The sequence below is a fragment of the Amborella trichopoda genome, chromosome 4 (assembly GCF_054954075.1).
Source record: "Amborella trichopoda isolate Santa Cruz 75 chromosome 4, AtrichopodaSantaCruz75HAP2 v2.0, whole genome shotgun sequence".
Taxonomy (NCBI): Eukaryota; Viridiplantae; Streptophyta; class Magnoliopsida; order Amborellales; family Amborellaceae; genus Amborella; species Amborella trichopoda.
In genome coordinates this window covers 4,811,904-4,832,276 of record NC_142339.1, presented here as the reverse complement: position 1 = coordinate 4,832,276, position 20,373 = coordinate 4,811,904, and the positions used below count along the sequence as shown (strand labels likewise).

General features: G+C 37.2%; 1 protein-coding gene and 1 pseudogene across 1 annotated transcript; both read right to left on the bottom strand.

The window, feature by feature from the left end:
• Positions 1 to 265: 265 nt before the first annotated feature.
• On the bottom strand, positions 266 to 2,066 carry LOC18439271 (transcription factor MYB54). The gene is made up of 3 exons (XM_006849440.4): positions 1,827 to 2,066; positions 826 to 1,209; positions 266 to 648 (listed from the first exon to the last, which is right to left on the bottom strand). Exons 1-3 carry the CDS (start codon positions 1,939 to 1,941, stop codon positions 497 to 499), a joined length of 651 nt encoding a protein of 216 aa, XP_006849503.1. The 5' UTR covers positions 1,942 to 2,066; the 3' UTR covers positions 266 to 496.
• A 9,516-nt stretch (positions 2,067 to 11,582) lies between these two features.
• On the bottom strand, positions 11,583 to 17,177 carry LOC18439272 (subtilisin-like protease SBT3.9; annotated as a pseudogene).
• Positions 17,178 to 20,373: the final 3,196 nt, after the last annotated feature.

Here is a 20,373-nt window from a genome sequence, read left to right as displayed (position 1 = left end):
AATTTATTTTCGGTACAAAAAGGTCCTAATCACCCCAAAGATGTGAAACCAGATAGCCAGGGCTAATATGTGCAAAGCCTCAAACTGTGTATCTTATCGTAAACGAATAAGGTTGAAATCAAAGGCAAGAGACTTCTGTTTCATAAATAATATGCATATATAACATGTAGAATCCATTGGGTCTTGATGCATGAACTCAATAATGCATTTATCAAGAACTAAGCCATTTCATCAAAGGGCATTCCAAAGACAAAATGATACCATCTTTCTATCATATTAATTCTCATTTATCTTAAGAAAATCCTACAAGCCTGCACTAAGCATGCTCTCTAGAGACCATGTAGCATGCAGTCTTAAGATTGTCGACCACATAAAATCTATACACATGGAGAACATGATTTAGGTTACCACTCTATGTATCAACATCTATGAGATTGCAGACCCGATATACTGTATAGTGTTGTCATGGGGTTAGGAAGATCACTGAGCTGATATTTCACTTCACACTACCCACTGATAAGAAATCCACAAATGGGACGCTCGAAGTCGTACACGAATCCAGATCCTCTTCCTCACTTTTTGTCTCCACTCCATTGTTATCGGTCTTCACGCTTAAGAAGTTGTAGAACTCGATTGGGGTTTCCTTGTCTGCAAGAATTACAGGGTAAAAATAAGAAAAATACAACATAGGAGAGAAAAAACCAAGTAAGAGGAATTGAATGAGATTAGCTCATAAATCATAGTTATAAGAATGAAATTAGAGATAATTTATCTTAAGAAAGAGGAAATTAGAGAGGAAAGGGGAATTTCATGAGATAAACTCACTAGGGTACAGTTGTGTGTAGTTGTGAGGATGGGGAGTGTGAATAAAAGGTCCCCCATATCTCCTATAGTAGTTTCCTAATAAGCCATTGAAGTTTTCTCTCTCTCTCCCCATGATTTCGGGTTGTCTCGCTTCTTTCACAAGATTTTGAGCTGCTTTCTTAGCCAGAAACCTCGATCTCTCTCTGCATTTCCGCGCCATGATCACATGCCAGTGATTCTTTACCGCATTATCCGTCCGGCCAGGGAAAAGCCGGGCGATAATCGCCCATCGGTTCCCATGTAAACGATGAGAAGCGAGAAGGCGCTCCTCTTCTTCTTCGGTAAATGGGCTACGATTGATCCTCGGGTCCAACTGGTTAAACCATCTTAATCTGCAACTCTTACCTGGTAATCCATGGAATGGATTAGTATCCGAACTTATGAGACATGCTTTCTTGAGTTCTTGAGGCCTGGTATACTAAACTAGTGCATTAACAAATTCATGTAAATGAGAATCACCTGATTCAGAAAAATAGTGCTAGGGTTTCTCTCTCTCTCTCTCTCTCTCTCTACTTTCCCTTTCTAAATGTTTGGTGTTAAGGAATAACAGAAGCAGAATGCATGGAAGATGCAAACAAATATCATAAACAATCCAAACCCGAAAACCTTAATTATTTTCAATTGGTTCTCTAGAATGCATGGAAGATGCAAACAAAGACCATAAACAATCCAAACCCGAAAACCTTAATTATTTTCAATTGGTTCTCTAACAATAAGCGTTGGAATTCTTAACTTTGTAAGGGAAGTGATAAGAGAGAGAGATAGCATAGTAGATAAACTGAGTTTTAGCAGAATCTGTTGCAGGTGTACAATTGGTGATCACGAAATAAAAGATCCGGATTACGGACCGATCCTAATTTCCAAAACCCTAATTATCTGCTGCTAAGCATGAACAGATCCAAGCTTTTTTGGTTTCTCTCTCTTCCATCTTAATTCTTAGCCCAATTTTTTCAATTCTATACCTGATCTTCCTTGAAGCTTCTCAGCTATGGCGTTCCAGTTATGGGGGCCGTATTTGTCCACAAGCTCTTTGAGCTTATCGTCTTCTGAAGGCCTCCAATGGCCTCTGGTGCACATCTGAGCCTCACAAGGAAAAGCTTCAACCACTTTCTCTCTCTTGAAAGTGAGGAGGGACCGTTTATGCTCTCTCGAACTCAAAAGGGACCCAGGGTCGATGTGAATGGGGTTCTGGAGTACGTATATATTTAAGAAGCTGATATGTAGTTTTGTTGGTTATTAAAGAAGAAAAGGTAGATGAGACAGAAAATACAGATTGTATTTTTCCGTTACAGGAGTTGAAGGTGCTTGCACCTGCGATGGATACGTCTCCTCTAACCATGGCCTTTTTACCCATTAAAATAAGAGAGAGATATCAAAGGTTAGAGAGAGAGAGAGATCTGAGGTTGCTGAGTGGCGGGCGGGCTAGGATAACGCCTGTGTAATATTTTTCTTTTTAGGAATAAGTTTTTATAAGGCCTAGGCTTTATGAAAACAAAAAAAATCCTCACCTCAAATCTTTTGATTTCGTTGATGAAAATCTTCATAATGGCTCTAAAATCAATTTCTGGCACCATAATTGAAATTTGAAACTAAAAAAATGATATAGATCTTGTGGATTCGTGAACACTTTTTTTTAGGAAAAAATGGGCAGTTTAGATAATCTGTTTCAATATGCACTAATTTAAAAGCATCAAATCCTAATTTTTTTTACAACCATAATGTTCAAGCTGAGATGATGGATACAAAGGTTTTTCAATACTTGAATTGCTAAAATTCAATGAGTTATGAGGTGAGGCTTTACTTGTTTTGATAGGGCTGCAGCCCTAACAAACCATTTTCTTATTTTGATAGGGCTGCAGCCCTAACAAACCATTTTTTTTGTCTTCCTATGGTTTATTTTCTCACTCATCAAAGGGTTTGAGAGGAAATTTAATAATAGGATTATATTATACAACCTCAATAAATGAAGGCAAGCACCAAGTTATGTAAGAACTCAATTTCCAATTTTGTGGCCACTTATGTGACATCAACAAAAGAACCTTGTACATATTTCTTTCTCTCTCTAAATTATATGAGAACCCAATTTCCAGTAGCATAAACCAAAGAAACTGGTCCCCAATCTCTCTCTCTCTTCTCTCTGTGTAAGAATTATATTGGCAAGTCGTTTAAGTAACCTATAATTTCCTAGATTAAAAAGACCTAAGAAGCACTTCTCTCTCCGAGGGAAATTGACATCTTATTCATTTCTTTTGAATTAGGTACTTGAGGTACTTTTAACATCTGCTTCTCTAACTAACAAAAAAAAAAACAGACTTTCTCTCTCTAACAAATGAAAAGAGTAAACATGGACTTTCTCTCTCTAACGAATTTCTCTCTCTAACTAATGAAAAGAGTAAAACATAGACTTTCTCTCTCTAACTAATGAAAAGAGCCTCTCAATCTCAAAGTAATAAAAACCACACACTCTCTGTAGATAGAGTCTAGGTAATGTGAGTGAAACCTAAATAAAGCCCAAACAGTAGAATTCTTCAATCTAATGCCAATTTTTTAAGAGGAAAAAAAAGAAAAAGACTGAAAGACAAACCCTAACAAATGTGTAGGAAGGAAAAAGGTTGCTTTGGAGAGTGAAAATGGTTGTATAATTCCGGTTAGACATCGATTCAAGGGGCCCCCCACATTTGCCTCTTCCACTACCTTTCAACGTCCCTCCAAGTTCCAACCTACAACACCTCTCTCTTTCTCTCTCTAAAATACTTTCTTTCTCTCTCTAAAAGACTTTCTTTCTCTCTCTAACACGCCACTACTACCTCTCTCTATCTCCATCCATTAGTTGCTTCCAAATCCTGCTTTCGAATCAAAAGAAAGAAAAGGTTTCTCTCTCTAAAACGAAGGGAGGGGTCCCTTTCAGAGTGATAAAACTTGAAGGTCTGAGCATGACCTAACCGTTGGTTTGCCCTAAACCAAACCCTAAGCACGTGGAGATGAGGGGTGTTAGTCAATGAGAATTCACCGGTCTCTAATAAAATCCAATGTGCTTCCTTGACCGTTGGCCTACTAAGGCTCTGAGACAGTTGCAGTTGGGGGATGCTTTTGCTTGCGTATAAACCCAACTAAACTCTTTCACGCACACTTTTTGCTTGCTTATGCAACAATTGAAACCCCAAACCCTAGCCTCAATCAGAGGGAGACCCAACCCACCAATATTTGTGTGTGTGTGTTTGTGTTTCTGAGAGAGAGAGAGAGAGAGAGAGGAAGAGGGATTCTCTTTTGCATGTGTGTGAGAGTTTATGGAGAGAGACCCCAATTTTCCCTTGTATTTGTGCATGAGAGAGAGAGAGAGATAGATTCTCCTTTTCATGTGTGCGAGAATATAAGGAGAGAGACCCAATCTTCTTCCCTTGTATGTGTGCATGTGTGTGTATGTGTGCGTGAGAGAGAGATTTTTCTTTGCATGTGTGTGCGAATATAGCGATAAAGACCCCAATCTTCCTCGGTATGTGTGCATGTGTGTGTGTGAGAGAGAGAAAGGTCAATCCTTGGAGAGTGCTCAAAAGAGTCTGGTAGCGATAGACTTTCAGGTAGTTACATCGGGCCTGCCATCTATACACAGAGGGATAGAAATCGGCTTCACAAACCCTAATTCCTTCCCCCACCCTCTCTCTCTCTCTATCTCTCTCACTCTATGTATACATAGCAGGATAGAAACCAGTCTCACAAACCTTACTTTTCCTCTTTCTCTCTTTCGCTCACATGAATTCTTCTTTCTTCTCTACCTGTGGCTCTCCACGCAAAGTCTCTCTCTCTCGCTGCGGTATTGTGTTCTTATCAAAACCAAATGGACGGTTGCAGTTAACAGAATATGTGCAGCAAGGGAAATCAGAACCATCCATTTTTAAAAATGATCTCTTTTATATAATATAGTGAGAATCGTATGGAATTAAGGATAGTATTATTGGGTGTTTGAATTCTAATTAAATCACGAATAGTATTATTATTTTTGAGAAAACATACATTACACTAAGTAAGATAGACTGCTTAAAAGATTTTGAGCTCTTCACTGTTAAAAGTTAAATCTTAACCGTCCATTAACCACTGTAGAAAATTTTGTGGTTAAAAAAAAGAAAAGTTTATATAGAGCCTAGGCTCTAAACAATCAAATTAGAGCTTGCCTCAAAACTTTCACTACAAGAGGTTGTTTTGATGCCCAAATATCATCAAATTTATTATCTGGACATCAAGATGCATGGACATGAAAAGAAAAATAGATTTCAAGTTTTAAAAATAATGCATCTTGTAACACATTTTTGGGCCATCAATTTTCAAGATTTTCAAGTTTTCATAGATCTGCTTGATCTACACTATTTTTGAAGCTTTAAATTTTATAACTAAAGACGCAAATATAATTGGGATTGTATATAATGAGATCATTTACCTTTGATACGAAGTGGCCACAATTACTCACAACCATCGGATGTGAAATTTGATAGTTTGGATGTATCAAAAAGTTCTAGAAAATTTCTTTTGAAGTTTGAGCTTGGTCCAAATTCACATCCAATAGTCAAGATTAATGTGACCACTTTATACCAAAGGTAAACGGTCTCATTCTATACTTTCCAATATAATTTAAGGCTATCACAAAACTTTCCAGTATTGAAACTACATTTCTCGACACTATTTGAAAGTAGGCTCTAATGTGATTGTTTGGAGCCTCGGCTCTATGCAAACTGCACCCTTTTTAAGAGTCGGTGGCTTTTTTTATTAACATCAAATTTTATAAAATGACCCCAAACTAATTCTCTTCTATTCTAAAGATCAATGGGTTTCCCATCATTTTCTTGGAATATTTGACTAATTCAGATTTCTAAAATAAACAAAACATTGTTTTGTCTGGTAATTTGGTTTGATATTTTATTCCTTGCTTTTTTATTTTATTTATTTCTAAATTTGAGCGCCTCTCTTTCTCTCTCTCATACTTTATTCTTTATTTATTTATTTATCATCAATTATAGGTTTGTATAAGGTGCGTACACTATATAAAGAACACCTCTAAATATTGTCAAAAGATGTAGTTTCAGCATCAAAAACCTTGTGATGGCTACAAAATCTATATTCAGGTCTAATTATGAAATTTAAATTTCAGATCTATAAACATTTGAAAATCTTGAAAATAGGCAGTTGAGATAACTTATTACGTGATGTACTATTTTTAGAGCGTAGAATTCATTTTTCTTTATATCCATTCATCTTGAGATCGAAATGATTAATTTTATAGTTTTTCAACTTCGAAATACTCTTTTCTACTAGATTTTTGAGGTGCGTATTATATTAAGATGGGTGCAGTTGGCATATGGATACATCCGTAGGTGTAGAGGTAAGGTGCACCTTCAAATTTTACAGTGGTATATAATTTTGATGTAAAATGTTATTAGGATTATCTCAAAATATATTTTTATATCTAATTATAAAATTTTAAATGTAAAAAATGGCTAAAATCAAGTAGATCTATAAACATATGAAAATCTTGAAAATGGACGGTGTAAATAATATATTGTAAAAATGCACTATTTTTGAGACTTAAACTCTTTTTATTTTTCATAGTCATACATCTTGATGTCAAGATGATCAATCAAAGGGTTTTTCAACATTAAAACTACTTTTTCCTATGGATTTTTGAGAGGCATCCATAGTTCTACATTATAAGGTTGCATCCTTATATAAACTTTTTCCTATTAAGATTCCAACCTTATATAAACTTTTTTCTATTTTATGATCATTATTGTTAATTTTTGTTTTTTATGTGTTAGTGGATGCATTTATTGCGTCATCCATGTCGCCTATTGCGTACACCATGTATTTAAAATGGATGGTTGAACTTGCTCCCAAATCTCAAAAATCTCGAGATACAAGTCCATTTTACACTGTAAATGGACGGTAGATGCATAAGGGATGACCATTCACGCACCAATTACTTTTTCCTTATTGTTATTATTTGCTTATGCTTGAGAGAAGCGACTAGTTCGCCCATAAATAGCGAATCTCTTCTGGATTGGTATAACCTGTAAACCCTAAAAGGGTTAATGCTCCATGCCATACAATCATTTGGGAGAATTTTATAACCCTAATTCCTAAATTTCTTTATATTTTCCCTGAAATTGTTGCATACCCCATAGATTTAGGGCTGAAACAAGGTCCTACCTACTAAATTATCAAAAACCCATATCAAATGAATAAAACCCAGCACAATTAATCTTTGTTGGAACCATTTTAGGGTTAGGGTTTCTGAAAATACAAGCTATTTGAACAAGGCAGCTTAAAACGGTGGAGATGCTCACATTGGAACTGACGAAAGGGAATGCATTCTTAAGTCCGAATTGGCTTCAAAATGGCCACCCCAACGGTAGACCTACCGTACCTAACCATGTACACCTTTGCTTGCTTAGTTTCTCTCTCTCTCTCTCTCTCCCCTTTTGCTTGCTTAATTCCTCTCTCCATTGCTTGCTTAGTTTCTCTCTCTTGAGGGGAGAATGAGGAATCCCTAAACACCAACAACCATGGCTTCAACCCCTCACTGTCTCACAATTTGCGCACACAATTGGTATGCTACCAAAAAAGGGAAAAATAGGAGCCAAGTGCTAAAAAAGTAGGCTACATTGTTGTTTTGTGCTAGAATCTAGGTCTCAGATAAGCATTGATTTTGAAATTTTGTTTTGAGAAGGGAATAGGAGTAGGAGGTCATTTTTCTATGTTTTAATGGGATTGAACACCATAATATCATGCTTGGGACAAGAGAGAGAGAAGTAGTTTGATTTTAAACTGAATTCTTAAGCTGTGATCATGGCCAAACATATTGTAAATTCAGGATTAGAAGACTAGCACAGTAAGACTGAACACGAGATGAGGAGCTTGCGCACATCAATGGTAGATTTCTTACAAGAAAACTATAGGTGGACTATGATTTCTATTTGTGTTAGATAAGTTGCTGTCGCAATTTCACAGAGTGTGATGTCTCTTTCAGATAATGCGATACCGTGCCTTTTTCTCCTCAATTAAACTAACTAATTTGGTGACATCATCTTAAAGAATTGTCTGATACTACTTCATTACATCTATGACTTTTGGCAATAGGGGGTGTACATTCGCTCATCGGCCATAGGAAAATCAGTGTCTAACATTTCAAGTTAATGTCGTGGATCCGAAGCAAGTCCATGCTTTTAGAACAAGAATAGACCAGAATTATGAAAGTCTCACAGAATATATGAGTGGAATCATATAACTTTCAATACATCATAGAAGAAGAAACTTGAAAGAGGTAATTCTAGTCAAAAGCCACATCTATAAAAGAGGAACGCGAGATCTTCGCTTATACTGTGAGTGCTCAAACAGGAAAAGGGGAAGCCTTCGGATTTACTCAAGAAATTGCTATGATTAGGGGCATATTATAGTGAGTGCTGACTGTTTCTCCAACATGTTTGCGGAGTTTTACGGTAGAAGCAAAGACATAGATCGACTGATCAATTTGTCGTTTTTCTCGAATAAAGCACACGAATGAGTCATAGATTGTATATCAATGTAGATCGTAAGAATGGTGATTACATTTATTGTGGAATCCTAGAAAGTATATCACCCCAGAGCCAGGAAATAATTTGAGGAATCAGATTAAATTTCATGTGTCCTAGATAGAGTTATTGCACTGATCAAGTATGAAAATTCTTATACTATTTACACATAAAAAAAAGAAAAGAAAATTATTATCTCCAAAGGATATCTTGTTGGGGTTGGTAATCACTTAGTATGTCAGCTAACAGTAATGCAGTCGTTTATCATGAGACTTAGATCCCTGACATCGTCTAAAATGCACTAGCATGTGAGCACATGTGTGTGCGTGTGTGATATGCTATAGTGTATTCTGGGTATATTTTGTGAATATATATATATACATGCACATTGTAGAGAAAATAACTCATAGAAACACACAAATACATACATAGATATTCACAAAATACAAACACACACACACACACACATTGTTTCTCATGTTACGACAAAGGGTTTTTTATTAAAGCAAATGGATGACCAAAAAAGTAAATCTAAAATTGCATGGTTATTGTGACAATTGTCTTTCCCTAATCCATGTAACTTCTAATATGAACTATCAACCACCAGTCCGTAAATTAATTTTGGCAAACACTTGGTTAAATTTCATCCTTTCCAAATCCAAATTGAACATCTTTATACTTCTGGTTTTTTGATGAATTATGTGTAATACTATTCCACCTCTATTTTATATTTTGCAAATTCAATTGTACTTGTATAATTTCTATTTATGCTTTAATCTTTTGAGTAAAAACTAATATTTTGTGCCTTGATTTGGTTCCCTGATAAGAAAGAAAAGAGTTGGGCCAGCAACATTCAAACTCAAGGAAAAAAATATCCTTCTATAGTTTCTATTGAAATCACCCAAATATGGAGTTCTAATGTCACATGGCATGCCTAGAATGGCTAGTCCTAGAATAACTCCGCCATGGCCAATACCAAGCCAGTCATGCCAGTCCCAAGCCCGGATAAAGGAGGAGCGTTGTGTTAGGTAGGGCGGCTAGCGTAAAACTCAGCCTTATTTTTTCATGAATCTTGAACTTATGGTTTAATTGACCCCAAATATTTGGGATTAGGCTCGGATGTATGATGACGATGATGATGATGACATGCTTAGAATGTGGGAATGTTTTGTCATCAATAGCAATGTGAAATGGCCTTTTGAAAATCTCTAAGGCTTCCAAACCTGAACCTAGTGCCACGGGATCAGGCAATCTCATGCATTAAAGCACTTAAAAATAGCTAAACCTGCTCTAGGAGCCATGTACTCACCCTCAGTATTCATCCAACTGAGATCCAATTTAGAAATCAGCCCCCAAAAGAATTCTATTCTATTGAAGAACCGATTTACAGATCCTTATGTATCCCTCTAGAACAGAGGCAGTTTGCTATGTTTTACTCTGCACCAATTTGGGCATACCTCAGTGCTAGTACCCACCAAGGATATGCCTGTTAAAAATGGAGCAAAGAACAGATGTTGATAAAAAGAGCACCATGCAATCCCATCAAAGGCTCAAAAGGTTTTGAATTTCATAACAATTTTGGTTTGAGTAGCAGAGAGAAAAATAGGGCCCTGAAGTTAATACATCCAAATTTATGCAAAAGCAAATTAATTTGCATTTTCAGCCATGATGGACTGAAGTTTGCCTGAGGTGGTCTTCATAAAGCTTTTTTCTAAAAGACTTTGTACAAATTAAGCTCATTGACTCAGTTGTTCAACCAATAAAATAGGAATAAATCTGGTTTTAAATAGCCCAAATGAAGCTCCACACACCCAAATGGTGCCTTTCAATTAGCTTCCTCAGTGGCAGGAAGAAAGCATAAAGTTGAGGGAAGGTGACAAACACATACACACACGCACACACACTCTGGTGTGACAATGTGCAAGTAATGATCTTATTTTGTGTCATGGTGTTGTCAAATCTGCTATGTGCGATTTAATCAAATGGAAACCTGGCATAGCAGATTTGACAACACCATGACACAAAATAAGATCATTACTTGCACATTGCCACACCCAAGTTGCTGCTGCAGTGAGGCAAAGGAATCACATGGACAAACTCCATTAAACTTATAGATTTCTTGTTTGCTTTGAGAAACCAAGCACCCAAAGTGTCATTTTTGCTTCATCTTCTAATTTCAATGATTGGGTAACCATAGGATTGAATCTAAAGGTATAATAAAGGATGAAGATTTCATCAGCATGCCCATTTTCATGGCATATAAAACTTCACCCAATTTTCTTGTGCATTTAGCTAAGATCAATGTTTTTTAACTGACCCCAGGCCTCGTACTCTGCCATGGCCCAGGATGAGTAAATTGGCTGAGTCCAATTGGACTTTGCTGAGTAGTGTAGAGGGCCGAAAAGGTCATAGGAATAAAGAGGAAATAATAAATTCTTTAAAAATAAAATAAAAATTGTAAAAGTGAAAAACAATCGAATATAAAATAAAAATTCCAAAAAAACTAAAAATATACATAAAATATGTATTTAGAAAAATTGATCTATGGCTGGAGATATTTTAGAAAAATCTATAAAAAACATAAGATATAAAAATAGGGCAAACTCATAAATGGCTGTAAAAAGACATCCAAGATACATATATAATATTACATTGATACCATTGTGTTATATATATTTTTTTAAATGGAGTGAATTGCAACCGAGTACTCGGCTAGGCAAGAAGCCTAGGCCGAGTAACTTGGTTGAGTCAGAGTGGACTGGGTGGAGTTTCAAACCACTGGTTAAGATTGTGATTCCAATTTGTGGAATTTTGGAGGATGAAGCACAGACTTACTGCGATTAATTATTGCCATGATATTGGTGATGGTTTTTAGGTGAAAATCAACAGTGCCTTTCAGTTCTTCCTTACCATTATTTTCAATGGAAAATTTACATACAAGCTGCATGTTCAAATATTTTACAATATTCTCACCAAATATTCATTGAATAACCTTTACAGTAACTTTAAGACCCTCTCTCTCTCTCTCTCTCTGTTCCACCCCCTTTTTGTGACTCTGTTATGGTCATGAACCTCTCTCTGTGTTCCACCCCCTTTTTGTGACTCTGTTATGGTCATGAACTGTACTAGAGAAAATGAGAAACATGCTCACATTCACGTTGATGATAGAAATGGTACAAACTACAAGAAGAAGGAATGTCAGGGGAGGGAGGTTCAGAGTTCATGGTTTCCCGATAATTAATTTTACCGAATGCTGGACTACTTAAATACAAGTTCGACAGCAATTACAAACCTACTAAAAATTACATAGTTTCTAAACATTCCCTGCTTTTGGAGCTCCAATAGATATCTGCATATGCATCATATATCCACAATCTGGCTACGAGCAAAGTGCTTCCCATCGCTCCAAGTCAGGCTCCCAAAGGTATAGTCCCCTTGCAATTGATGTTTTTCCATGAAGGTCACCTTGAAGGGAAGCACGTCAGTTGTGTTACTGAAGTTTAAAACTGGAGGTTCCATTACCACTTTCACACCAGGAGGAGAGTCAACCAGAGATTTGTAGACTGAGTGGACCTCCCCACATTGGTAACCTTTCTTGCAATGGTCCCTGAAGTTTTAAGGTCAGGAATAAAAATACAGGGTAGGTTCAGGTTTGGTATTGATATGGGAGTCTTAGGCCAGGAGGCCTTTTCCGAGGCAACAAGTGAGATAACAGAATTGTTGTAGCCCATGGCACAGAGGAAGAGGAGGTGATCGAAGATATCCATGTCGTAAATGAAACCAGGATCTGCAGCCTGGTCAGGGTTTACATGGCCACCACCATAGTCGAAAGGATCCGCCACCTTGTGGGAGTCCCCATCGGCTAGCATTGGCTCACCATTTTCATGCATTGTTAGGCTTCAAATTGATATTATTTTCAGTCAATTGCAGGTTATATTCAAAATGATAGCTAAGGAATCATGTGCTATGACATGTTTTGAAAGATACCAGAAATTAATTGAGTATCAAGGGCTGTATTAATAGAGTATGAGGCTCTCTTATGGTGGATTTGAGAGAAATCATCAACAACATCAAGTTATTACCTGTACGGATCATCTTCCTAGTAATAACTACTTGCCCATGTCTGATTTTCAAAAGATCAGATATATAAGGAACTTTACAAACTCGCTTGAATGGATTTTTATGCATTTCAATTTCCCCCTTCTTTGTGATAAGGAGCATTGGATTAAACTATTATCCCCCTTGAGATCATATCATAAGTGAAGGTTTCACATGCATAATGTTTGTTAATGTTCATTTCCTTTATGGGGTGCAAGCGGGCAGGGTTGGCCATGTCTTGCAGGCCTAGCACACCATGGGCTGGCTTCGAGACCCTCCATGGAGCCCATCACGCCAGGATCGGTCTGAGCCCTAGTTTTAAGGCCCTACAGGCCCTTATATAAGTAAATTATACTATAAATAGGCATAATTGTAATACACATTAAATAATATGATTCATTTAATTTACATACTAATGTAATATATACTGTAATAGCTGGGCTAATCCCTGGCCTTATTGTTTGGGGCCTGATCATGGCCAAGGCTGGGTCAGGGCCTTTGTAACTAGGCTGGGACGGGTCAGCCTTAACCTGGCCTGGTTGCAAACCTGGCCTGGTTGCAAGCCCCACTTCTTTGGGGCTTTGAGCAAGACATAAGTATTTTGGGAAAGACATATAACTGACTTCATGTAAACCCTCGAGTCCATGGAGAGCCCATGGACCCCTCTAATTTAAAAGAAAATGACCTTTAACCTTCTCTTTACCTTTAATCTTGTCCAAATTACAGTATTTGACATTTTTTATTTTTCTAATGACCCCATCTTCCCAGCCCTAGAAAAGATACCCCCTTCTCTCTCCCTCTCTCTCTGTCTCTTATCTCATGAACCTCACATGTAGTCTAAATGTGATTTCCTAAACTCATTTGGATTACGGGGTCAATAGAAAAATGTAAAAGGATAAATATCATAAATTTGAATAATGAAAATGGCAGGAATGAGGTTAAATGTCATTATCTTTTAGATGCGGGGTCCATGGGCTTTCCATAGACCTGAGGATTTACTTAGGATTGGGGTAATACATCTTTTTCCCTAAATACTTCTTACCTCCATTGAGAACCCCTTTCGTCGCACACGGAGGTTTGCGGACCGGAGCATTGAAAAGGTTCACCTCGATTGCCCATAACTGAATACAGTCAATAGAGGTTACATTCCATATTCAACTTGTATTCTACATCTATTCTATATTTTCCTTGAAAAAATATAAACAATATACCTAACATAGATGGTCAAAAATAAAATAACATCAACCCAAGGGGATTTAAAAAAACCAAATACAGACTCACCAGTGGTTACGAGGGCCGATTTTATTGCAGCAAGTGACCAATGGAGAGACTTGAGCAACGCCACCATACCATCCACATGGGATATGCCATTGAGGTTCCGAACATAAATACAAACTTGTCATGCGTCAAGCCTGGCGTAGGTGCTGCGGCTAAAATGTTGACCCCAGGTGCACCTATATCTGGCTGCTCCATAAAGCAAAAGAAACAGATCTCATGACGTGTAAAAGGAGCTTACTCTATAGTATTGTATGCTATTGATTTCATATGATTCACTGTGCCTTCAACCTTTATCCCAAATTCAAGTGAATCTCCACCAAAGCTTACAAATTCAACTTGGATTGGAATGGCAACTAGGCCAATGGGTTGCATAGCCTATTCGTTTTGCAGTTTTGTACTATGCAACTGTTGGCATGTTTTGTGCTTAGAAATGCAAATAATCATCATGTATTAAAGTTAAAGATATTGATTATGTAAGCCACCCAGCCAATGGATCAGTAAAGCCGGATGTGTTAGAGTGAACGATAGGAGGCAACCTGGATGGCCAACATTCACTGAACATGACCGACACATTTGGGCAATTATTTTGGTGACTTTTGGTGCTTTTTTTCTCTTTTTTGTTGTTTTTGTTTTGAAGCACCTTAATGAGACACACATGTACAGGAGAATGGACTGGAAAAGCATCATAGAAGATGCTCATGCACCTGTCTCTGAACTATGCACATCTCTTTCAAATGAAAGGAAAACATTATGTACCTTCAAAATTGCTGGGGAAGGAATTAGGTCCTCGGAAGGAAAAGTGGGCCACTTTGGGTGCTACAATGCTCCCCATCAATGTCTTTGAATGACTTATCTTCACCATGGGAGAACTACATGCCATTGATATCGTAGTTCCAGTTCTGAAAGTTGAATGAGGAATTAACAAAAACTGCTAAATTCAATTAATTTGTAACCAAATATTCAATAATTTAGGTATGACTTTATTTGTTGACAAATTGGCTTTTGAAAGAACCATATTCATCTACTTTTCCTGACTTATGTGGTTAGCTTGAAAGCCTCCTTATGTTCTCTGACTCTAACTATAAAGAGTGACTATTCGCAATGTTTTTTCCTTTTGGAAGATAAACTAAATACCCCATGAATTTTTGGTGGAGTAGACTGCTCCTATCTTAGGGTGAGACTCTCTTTATGCATTCTGCTAAACATCTGCAGTTTGAAGCTTCTATAAAAGGTATTTAAATTGTAATATGTAATTCAACTATTGGAAAAAGTTTTGGCTTTGTAATGATCTAAAATAGACAGGGCAAGTGAATTTAAGCACCACACACATGGCTATTTTGGTATCATTAATTTAGGATAGCTTAAGAAGGCATCTGTTGTGAACAGATACGTAAATCGATAAAATAATTAACATTGATTAAGAGGCCATTTGTCGTGAGAATCTACAATTCTTTTAAAGATTCATTGACTGTCTGAGAAGCCCTTTTTTCATTCATTGAGCAAAGAAATCATTGACGATATGTATAACCATCACCAATGGAAGACAAGTTCCATCTTCCACAATTTTGTATTAAAAATTCTGCAGTGAACCGTTATACAGTGATTGGTACAGTGGTATATCATGTTGACAGGTCGTCTATACAAGGTTGTCGTTTTGTGTGTCCTGTTAATGAGCAAGTGGTTGTGGTGCGCAATTACGAGATCGTAGTTGGTATGTGTTTCCTTTCACGGTGGAACTCTACATAAGGAAGTCCAATACAAGCTAGATGTTGGTACCCTCATGGGACCCTTTGGGCTAAGGTAAACTTCAATTTGTGACCTGCAATATAGCCATGATCAATAGGGGAACAGAAATCATGTAGCTGATTCCAAATAATTGGAATAAGATCCAGATGATGATGATGCTAATTATGATCAACGGATCCCTTACGTTTTAGCATGCTTGGTCCAGCCTATCTAAGTATGCCAATTAGTTTGAAGTAATAATCCACCCATGTTTTGAGTGGCTAGGTCAAAATATAATAGTTGGATTATTAAAATCAGGGGTTAAAGTCAGGCCCTATAAATTTAAAACCAAATACCTTGGCCCCAAGGTTCACTTTTCATATTTTTGTAACAATCTACTCCTATGTTATAGCTAGATTGCGCCTTGTTGGCTTGATTTGTTCTCACCCCAACCAAAAAAAGTGTAAGAAAAGCAAGGTTGAGAACAAGGAAAGCATTTTTCTTGACCTATTGTAAAACTATGGTTTTCTTCACCTGCACTTCAAATCTATTGGTAAAATGCAACTTTGGTGCCACAAAACTTGCAAATCGATCATTTTCACCTCGACAAACATGGATCTGAAAAGAGAAATAGATTTCAAGACTTAAAAAAATGGTCCATCTTGCCATGTTTTACTTGGACAGTCAATTTTAAAGCATTACTAATCGGCGAGATCTGCACCATCATTGGACCTTCAAATTTCATGGTCGGGGTAAAAACAGGTTTGTAGGTCATCACAAGGTTTTTCTGCACCGGATTTAAGTGGGGCAGCAAAGCCAAGGAAAATGGAGAACAAATCAATGCCGTCATGGATTGCACAGTCAAAAGACGCTAGTATGTCTGCATCCCGCCCTTCATCCAAGAGGCCTTGTACACGGCAAGTCGGGCAAGAGGTACACCACCGCGGGCCACCCCAATAGCAAACCTGCCAAATGTGGCAGATGCTACTGGAGAGCCCGCTGCAATGGAGAAAGTGTGCGCACCATGGCCCTCTGCATCACAAGGAGACAATATCTCATAAGGGTCGAAGTTTGGGCTTGTCCTAACTTGGCTTCGAGCCCTTCGACAAAGTAACGCTCACCGATGAGCTTGCGACTGCAATGAGATGCATTGAATTGCCTGCCTGACTCGCAGAATCCCTTCCATCGTAGCGGGATGGGACCAATGCCCCTGTCATCGAAGCTCAGTGATTCGGGCCAAACTCCAGGAACACAAATATATTTGGTGAATGCTTTAGCATAAACATATGAATGCATGGGTTTTTCATGCGAAGAAAATTAAGAGGTCCTTCAATGGTCGAACTTCATCAATATGTTAAGAGGATAGAATTATAGTGCACTAGGGAAATGATACAGCACATGGTGTGCTCTAGTAAAAACTTTTTCTGTGAACATCAGACCATAATTTTCATCTCAAAATTATTTTTGAGGTGGTTGAGAGCACAAAAAAGAGTTCCATATGGTCTTCTCCTCACAATATCTTAAGAAAACCTTGGAGCTCAAACATGCTCCACTCCTGTTGCCAGCACCAAACTCAAATCTTGGACATCCATTTGATTTGATCCAACGCATTCAAAACATTTTCAAGCTTTGATTAAGTATCGTTTGGAGAAGGCTTTATAGAACTCTGCAAAATAAAGAAAGAAAAAAAAGGACGCTTGGAGCTCTAAATCAATTGTAACTGTCAAACTTAAATTTGGGCCATCCATTTCAATTGGCTATGGACCTAAGCGATGCATATCATTTTTGGAGTTCCAAGTCAAATCAATTTTGGCGAAATCACTCCAAAAATAATCTCCTAAAAAAAAAATGTTAAAAAAAAGATAAAAAATGAAAGGCTTAAAGCATCAATAATGTTGCAAATCTATTGTCACTTAGAAATTAACTCTAGATTATCCATTCTGATATGGGGTAAGGAAGTAGGTTGTGTTAGGCATTAAACTTTGTCAAAACTTTCTATGAATTTTTCAAGGGGTATTTTGATAATACATGGAGGATAATCCCCTTGAAAATACATGGAGGATAATTATTTGGAACTTTATTGGGTCCGTCATCCTCCTCAAAAGTTATAGTTGAGGTATGTAATTATATATTATCTTATTGTGGAAAAATATATTTAAGGTGCTCAACCTTATACTATTGATGTAAGATTAAGATGTATTTAAAACATCCTCTAGACTAGTGTTCCGATATTGTGAAATCCTCAAATTAATAATCTCGACCTCAAGAGTTATGGCTAAAAAGAAAAAAAGATTTGATATCCTAAAAAACGGTGCATCTTGTAACAAGTTATCAGGATTATCTATTTTCAAGATTTTCAAATGTTTATAGATCTGTTTATGTCTATGCCATTTTTAGTATTTTAAGTTTTAAAAATGGGGATAAAAATAGATGGGAAAGCTTTCTATACTTTCCCTACAGCATAGAAGTTCTATCCTCCCCCTTATCCAACCGTCCATTCTGAATGGAGGGCTAAGATTGCCCCAATCACAATGTCACGTCACTATACGATTTTAATTTTGATTTTTTTCTATAAACTATTTTGACACAAAATTTTGGACGTCCATTTTTCTATTAAACTCGCACTAGCGAAAAATATAAAAAGAAATATTTTAAATAAAATAAAATGACCAAAATACCCCTAAAATTTCAAGGGGTATTTTGATCATTATATTTTATTGTAAAATTATTTTTAATATTTTTTATAGGTGCGCCCCAATGAGAATATAGCATTTCCAAATTTCATATTCATACAATTTGTATTAAAAAAACTAAAAATAAAATACTTGAGACATCAGATCTAAGATCAAACGGTGAGTGGCTCTCTTGATCAAAATTGGACGGCTGGATTGTAGGGGGAGGATAGAACTTCTATGTTGCAGAGAAAACATAGAAACCTTTTCCAAAATGGATATGGGAAGATAGAACTGCTATGTTGTAGGAGAAGCATAAAAACTTTTCCTAAAATGGATATTTAATCGAGGAACTATTCTCCAGAAAAAATTTAGATGTACACCTAACTTCAACAGTATAAGGCACATATAAACCTCACCCACCCTTTGTAGTATTCCTTGGGACCCACGAAAGTTCAACCTGAACCATGGATAAGTTGTAGCTATGGCACAAGTTATCATAGGGTGAGGCTCGGACAATGCCCAACCAAGCCCAAACCAATTATGGTTGGGAAAACTGGTGGGTTCCGAGCCTGGACTGACTAGCTAGAAGTTGGCCAGTCTTGGCCCCCATTACATTAATCGGGCTGGACCAGCCCAAGCCTGTCATAGGCCTCAACCCATTTTTTTCTTATTTATCTTAAAATCATGTAAATTGTGTAGCCTGATGGGCTGAGCCTCTTTTGCCCAGGCCTTGCCTAATTAAGAATCAAGATCTTTGGCATGAACCCTATTAGAAAGGGCTAGGCTGTTTTGGACAACCATCCTAGCCCTACCTCAACGCTATTTTAGTGCCTAAGTGACCAGTTATTTCTTAGAAATGTATCCAAATCTTTTTGCAAAAGTTAATTCTAAAAGCAAAATGGTTGGTGATCTTGTTTCTAGGAAAAGGTTTTTCTGCAGATTGGAATATTTGTAGATCCTATAGAAGAGTTTCAAATTTGATGATAGAAGAGTATATTCAATGTATCAACAGTTGTATTACTGCCCATCTTTGGAGGATAAAGCGATTTGGGAGTTGGAAAAATCTGGTAAATATTCTGTGAAATCTGCTTATCATTCGATTGTGATCGGTAATAATACTTGGTCTGATAGACAAGCACGTAAGATATGGAAATGGCCAATTCCAATTAAGGTTAGAGATTTTTTGTGGTTCCTTAAATTGCGTAGAATTCTTACTCTGAATATGTTAAGGAAAAAAGGAGTTAATGTGGTAAATTTTTGTATTATCTGTAAATGTGAGGAGGAAACTATTGTACATCTGTGTTTTGATTGTGTCTATGTACAAGTTGTATGGAGATGGACGATGGAGGAAATTGGATTTTGTAATTCAGTCCCTACGCAGATAGCAGATAGATGATTTATGTGGTGATTTGTTAGGAGGTGGGTTAAGTTTATTTGGGAAGTTTGGAAGGAAAGAAATGGAAAGACTTTTGAGGGCATTAGAAAAACATAGACTGAATTAATTGATTTTATTAGGAATGTGGTTGCGGATTGGTTATCCATTAGAAAGGAATGGAGGGGTGTTTCTAGGGTGGATTTACTGTATAATCTTTATGAGCTAATTAAAGGAAAGTCACAAAGGAAGATTAGAATTAAACTAGATGAGGAGTGGATTAAACTAAATTTTGATGGAAGCTCACTTGGTAATCTTGGTTTAGCAGGTATTTGAGGTATTGTGTGAGATGAACATGATGTGGTTTTACTGAAATTTTCCGGCCCTATTGGATTTACAGCTTCTAATGAAGCTGAGCTGCAGGCTGTTCTAGCTGGTGTTAAATTGATTAGAAGGTTTGAGGTAGGAAAGGAGGGACACATTTTTGTCCTGGTGCACTAGTTGGAAATCGAGTAGATTAATTGGGGGTTTCCAGCTACAAGTCGCAGAGGTGTGGAGTACATTTGACCAAGCCGGTAGATACAATTGTATCCGCTTGAACATAAGCGGCATAGGCATCTGAGAAAACATCCGTGTGGTGTGGCAAACTTCCTGTAACCGTAGTAGGTCCTGTACCAGTAGTTGGGACAGAGGCGGGTTACGATCAAGGGCTGGTCGAGCTAGCTCTTGCTTCCTCCCTCTACTGGTCTTGAAAGCAAGCGGACGAGGGCCCTGAATTTGGGGCCAAAAAACCTATTATTATTGA

What these genes read in the sequence shown, in the direction of transcription:
- LOC18439271 (XM_006849440.4), bottom strand. Translation starts at nt 1,941, where the DNA reads ATGTGCACCAGAGGCCATTGGAGGCCTTCAGAAGACGATAAGCTCAAA. An exon ending in GAAGCTTCAAGGAAGATCAG is followed by an intron (nt 1,210 to 1,826) that starts GTATAGAATTGA and finishes ATGGATTACCAG; the next exon opens with GTAAGAGTTGCAGATTAAGA. An exon ending in CTACACACAACTGTACCCTA is followed by an intron (nt 649 to 825) that starts GTGAGTTTATCT and finishes TAATTCTTGCAG; the next exon opens with ACAAGGAAACCCCAATCGAG.